Genomic DNA, 2101 nt, shown 5'->3' with positions numbered 1-2101 from the left:
ATGGCCAGTATCGAAGGTGCTGCTGTGTCTGCAATTTTGAAAATTTTGGCAAACAAGTTAGCTCCATCGATGATGAAGCAATACAGCTCTATAGTGGGTGTGAATGTTGGCGACGAGTGCTTCAATTCACTTGTGCAAGTTTCTTTTCTCCAGGATGTGAAGGAATATTTTGGGAGAGTGTGTTGTGAGATGCATGATTTGCTTCATGATCTTGCCCAGTTCATCTTGGATGAGCAAATTTCAACTAATGTGCCAAAGGATGCAACCAGTTCCACAAAATACCACAGATACTTTTCCTTAGTTCAACAGCCAAAAAAACCTTTGCCTAGAATGTTTTTCAAGAATGCACGTGCTATATATGTTGATGGTGGTGATTGTGATGATATAATATTCAACAAGGCCAAGAATGCAAAGCACTTGTGCAGTATCATTGCAAACAATAATCTATCGACAACAGTGCTCACTGCCATATTTCAGACAAAACATTTGAAATATCTTGAGATGTCAAGATTGCAATGTGAATCACTCCCTGAAACTATGTCAGATATTTGGAGCCTGCAAGCTCTGCATCTAGAATGTAATAGCCTTCTCGAGTTGCCCAAATCTATTGGTAAGCTGCAAAAGTTAAGAACACTGAACCTATCATGGTGTATGAAGCTAAAGTTTTTACCAGATTCAATTGGTGACTGTAATATGCTTTCAAGCATTTGTCTTTGCCAGTGCATGGAGCTTGCAGCCTTGCCAAATTCTGTCGGTAGAAATAAAAAGCTAAGAGTTCTTAAACTAGATCATACCAAGATTAAGGAGCTACCAATAGTTATAACAAAATTGAGAAATCTACAATGTTCGAGTCTATGTAATTGTTATAGGCTGGTAGAGTTGCCCAAAGGCATCGGAAATTTGGATAAGCTTCAAGTTTTGAACCTAGAATATTGTGTGCAGCTGGTAGAGCTATCTAAAGACATTAACAACTTAGAGAAGCTTCAAGTTTTGAACTTGGAAAATTGTGGGGAACTGGTAAATCTACCTGAAGGCACTAGCAAGTTGGAGAAGCTTCAAGTTTTGAACCTCGAAGGCTGTAGGAAGCTGGTAGAGCTCCCTGATGGCATTGTCAAGTTTGAGAGGCTTCAAGTTTTGAACCTGAAAGATTGTGAAGAATTGAAAGGGATGCCTGTAGGCATTGGACAATTCAGCAGTCAACTACAAAAGTTGACCTTATTTGTTGTGGGTAATGGTGAAAAGTTTGCTGGAATATCAGAGCTCGCAAATGTAGGTAGGAATAGTGAAGGTCTAATTATCAGAGGTATTTCACATGTGTTGGAGAAAGATGATGCACATAAGGCATGCTTGAAAGAGAAGACAGATTTATAGAGGCTGAAGCTAGAATGGAAGATGCGTCAGAAAGGTGAGGTGAACACTGAGTTTTTCTTTAATGAAAAGGTGGACACTATGTTGGAGGAGGCTGTACTTGATGGCCTAGAACCGCCAGCTGGGATTAAAGAGCTAGAAATTTGTGGGTACTCAGGCGAGAAATATGCATGGTGGATGCATAATCAGGTTGTTGGTACTGAAGTAAAGGGGCAAGCTTGCTTCCAATTTTTGAGGGCGATGAAGCTATCTGATTTCCAAGGATTGAAGCATCTACAAGGGCTTGTGGAACTTCCTTGTCTGGAGGAGCTTGAGCTGCACAAGATGCCTTCTCTTGAGAGCATAAGCTGTGGCCCATTTCCTTCACTGGTGAAGTTATTAATGGATGATCTACCTAGATTGGAAGAAGTGTGGTTGGTAGCAGAGAGGACCATGTCTGATGGAGAAGAGGGAGGAAACTGCAGCAATTGTGCACCTCACTCGGGACAGGTCCGAGTTGGTAATTGCTTGACATGTCTGAATATATCAAATTGTCTTACATTGAAGATCAAGACATTCCTACCTTTGCCTTGTCACCTGAAGCATTGGAAGTTCTCCGAGTGTGCTGGGAAGTGGATCACAGAATCTAATTACCACAGCCAATTCCATTTCGAGAGGTCCAATTCATACTTCTATCATAGCCACCTACAAAACACCGGACGTGAGTGGGAGGTGGTGCAACACATGACAGCAT

General features: G+C 41.4%; 1 protein-coding gene across 1 annotated transcript; it reads left to right on the top strand.

Annotated features, from left to right (window-relative positions):
• Positions 1-1371, top strand: LOC120694346 (disease resistance protein TAO1-like). The gene has a single exon (XM_039977480.1). The coding sequence runs from the start codon at positions 1-3 to the stop codon at positions 1369-1371; it is 1371 nt and encodes a 456-aa protein (XP_039833414.1).
• Positions 1372-2101: the final 730 nt, after the last annotated feature.

The sequence above is a fragment of the Panicum virgatum genome, unplaced genomic scaffold (genome assembly GCF_016808335.1).
Source record: "Panicum virgatum strain AP13 unplaced genomic scaffold, P.virgatum_v5 scaffold_5101, whole genome shotgun sequence".
Lineage (NCBI taxonomy): Eukaryota > Viridiplantae > Streptophyta > Magnoliopsida > Poales > Poaceae > Panicum > Panicum virgatum.
The sequence above is the reverse complement of the archived record's forward strand: the minus strand, read 5'-3'. Positions and strand labels throughout refer to the sequence as shown.

Excerpts from the sequence above, each read along its gene's own strand:
- LOC120694346 (XM_039977480.1), top strand. The coding sequence starts at position 1 with ATGGCCAGTATCGAAGGTGCTGCTGTGTCTGCAATTTTGAAAATTTTG.